The sequence below is a fragment of the Mytilus trossulus genome, chromosome 3 (assembly GCF_036588685.1).
Source record: "Mytilus trossulus isolate FHL-02 chromosome 3, PNRI_Mtr1.1.1.hap1, whole genome shotgun sequence".
NCBI classification, from domain to species: Eukaryota; Metazoa; Mollusca; class Bivalvia; order Mytilida; family Mytilidae; genus Mytilus; species Mytilus trossulus.
Window position 1 is genome coordinate 28,260,535 of NC_086375.1, and position 3,167 is coordinate 28,263,701.

The window sequence follows — 3,167 nt, forward strand, 5'->3', positions numbered from 1 at the left end:
GGAGAAAAACGAGAAAAAAGGCATCCGGATATTATCCCGTCATTGGACGAAATTTTAAGTCGGATTAGACTTCCGGTTTGCGTTTTTCTGTATACTTTGAACATACTATACAAAGAATAAAATGTATTTTCAGAATTCTATCTGCTTTCATTTTCAAGTTTACTATCCACGGCAGTCACAGAGTTTATTAAATAGAGCGGGTCTGTATACTATATGAATGATCACTATGGATCGATTAGTAAACTTAGAATTGAAAGTAAATGCACTATATTTATATAGTAATGAATGTTCATAATAAACAGATAAGCGCTAAAAATATTCATGTGAACTTTTGATACCTTTTCTGAAATTCTCCAGTCATTAAATCTTTTACAAAATTCATTGATTATAAAAAAAAAAGAAGATATGGTATGATTGCCCTGTTGAGACAACTCTCCACAAGAGACCAATATGACACAGATATTAACAATTATAGGTTACCGTACGACCTTCAACAACGAGCAAAGCCCATACCACATACTCAGCTTTAAAAGGCCCCGAACTGACAATGTAAAACAATTCAAACCAGAAAACTAGCGGCCTTATTTATGTACAAACAAATGAACGAAAAACAAATATGTAGTTTCACACAAACAAACAACAACCACTGAATTACAGGCTCCTTATTTGAATGTTCATAACATACTAAATGTATGTTCATATTGAAATTGATAGAGTACCAAAAAATGGGAATATTGGAAATAAAGGAGGAGGGATTAAAAAAAAAGCATTTTCCTGTCCCCAATAACCTATAGCTATGACTTATGATACTTTTGCTGAATTCTCCAGTCATTCAATATTTTACAACTTGAAAATTGTTCCAATAACACTTTACATACTTTAAACTTTGCTCTGAATGCCCGCGATTTCGCGGGTGTGTTCTAGTTGTTATAAAACCAGCAGACAAGGGAAGTGCCGTTGTGATAATGGACAAAGCCAACTACATCGCGGAAGCAGAGCGTCAGCTCACTGATGAGAGATTTTATAAGAAACTTGACTATGACCCTACTTCCGAGTTTAGTTCCAAAATTATCACCGCGTTACAAACCATACACAATGACGGTCACATAGATGAGGATACAATTGGATATTTAAAACCAGTGAACGCCAAGCCTGGTCGATTGTATCTTCTTCCTAAAATACACAAGGTTAACAATCCTGGTAGACCCATTGTATCCGCTAACGGCCACCCGACTGAAAAAATCTCGGAATTTGTAGACTTTCATGTAAAATCTTCCTTCTCACATTCAAGACACTACAGATTATCTTCGCAAAATGGAATCCATGAACCCTCTTCCTCCGGAAACCCTCCTTGTCACTTTAGATGTCACCTCCTTGTATACCAACATACCTCATGATGACGGAATACAATCGTGTAGGGAAATATGGGACTCTCGCAACACTTTAGAACCACCAACCGAATGTTTAGTCCAGCTGCTTACTCTGGTCCTTAAATGCAACAATTTTACCTTTAATGGTGATAATTACCTTCTAATAAACGGGACAGCGATGGGGACGAAAATGGCACCGTCTTACGCCAATATTTTCATGGGCAAATTAGAGAAACATATTATTTCATCATCTTTATCCAAACCTCTGTCTTGGTTCCGTTTCATCGATGATGTTGACATGAAATGGATCGAATCCCAACAAAAATTGGATGCTTTTATCAGACATGCAAACAACGCCCACCAGTCAATTAAATTTACATATGAAATATCCGACTCTAAGATATCTTTCTTAGACACAACTACATCTATAAAGGACGGTGTCATATCAACAGACCTCTACTGTAAACCTACAGATAAACATCAGTAACTTTCTCCCCAAAGCTGTCACCCCAAACACTGTACAAAAAGTATCCCGTACAGTCAAGCTCTCAGAGTAAAGCGGATTTGCTCCTCTGTGGAGGCTGTCACTCAGCGGTTACAGGAACTTCGCGGATTTCTAATCAAACGAGATTATAAGAAATGGGACATAGATAAGGGGTTTGCGCGTGCTAACAATAACAGCCAAAAAGACCTGTTACAGTACAAAAAGAAGAGGCGCAGCAAAATAGTTCCATTTGTGTTAACATACAATCCCGCTTTTTCAAACCTTTCACGTTTGATCCGTGCCAATTGGCAAAGTATTGCCAATCACCCAAAATTATCCAAAATCTTTCCCGATCCTCCTGTATTAGCTTTTCGGAGACCAGCAAGTCTAAAAGACTTATTTGTAAAAGCTGCCGTCTCCTCTAATAAAAGCTGTTCAACTACAGGTTGGTGCAAGTCGTGTGGTAACAAACAATGTCTGACTTGCTAACAAATAGTGAATACTCAAACATTTACTTGCCACTCCACTGGGTCTGTGTACACAATATTTTGTAATGTAACTTGCAAAACCCAGAATGTTGCATACATTCTTCAGTGTCGATGTGGCATGCAGTATGTTGGCGAGACAGAACAGTCATTCAACAAACGCATGAATGGGCATCGTAGCGACTACACATGCAAGCCCGACCTCCCCGTAAGTCGTCATTTAAGATCACATGGGCACGCCCAAGCTGATCTTAAAAAACTTACCATCACTAACATAGATCACAACGAGGATTGGTCAAAGGCCGACAGACTTGCTCGGGAAAGTTTTTGGATAAGAAAGCTGAGGACAGTTTCCCCAGAGGGCATTAATGAAAAAACATAGAAGAGTCACTCATTTTTCCTACCATCACTAATTTCCTGTCATCACTTGTGGCCAGTTACTACGGCTTCCGTACTGGACCCTTACACTTTTCAGGAATTTTTGAATTATATTAGTTTTGATTACAGTTGGCAAGGATGTGTAAGTACGCAGCCACGTTCTATTACTTAACCTTAGTAAACATTTATTACTTAATTTTCTTATCATCAAATTACTATATTTTTTAGATGTTTAAATACGCAGTCTCTGATGCAACTGCCCTACCGTTGTCATATTTTAAATATCATAACAGTTTCGATCGGTCAGGACTGTTTATTGGGACTGTATTTCCACGCAGTTGTTTAACATCTCAACTGTCTACACCTTTGGGAATTTAGAGTTGTGCCAGTTCACATCGTAAATAACTTTTTTTTATTTTTGGCATATTTTTGTAGTCTTTGCGGTGTGTT

At 37.9% G+C, this 3,167-nt stretch overlaps 1 protein-coding gene across 1 annotated transcript; it reads left to right on the plus strand.

Moving 5' to 3' along the window:
• The first annotated feature begins 1,314 nt into the window (after positions 1-1,314).
• On the plus strand, positions 1,315-1,857 carry LOC134710622 (uncharacterized). The gene has a single exon (XM_063571005.1). The coding sequence runs from the start codon at positions 1,315-1,317 to the stop codon at positions 1,855-1,857; it is 543 nt and encodes a 180-aa protein (XP_063427075.1).
• Positions 1,858-3,167: the final 1,310 nt, after the last annotated feature.

Bases quoted from the DNA above. Each gene is read 5' to 3' on its own strand.
- LOC134710622 (XM_063571005.1), top strand. From the start codon at position 1,315: ATGGAATCCATGAACCCTCTTCCTCCGGAAACCCTCCTTGTCACTTTA.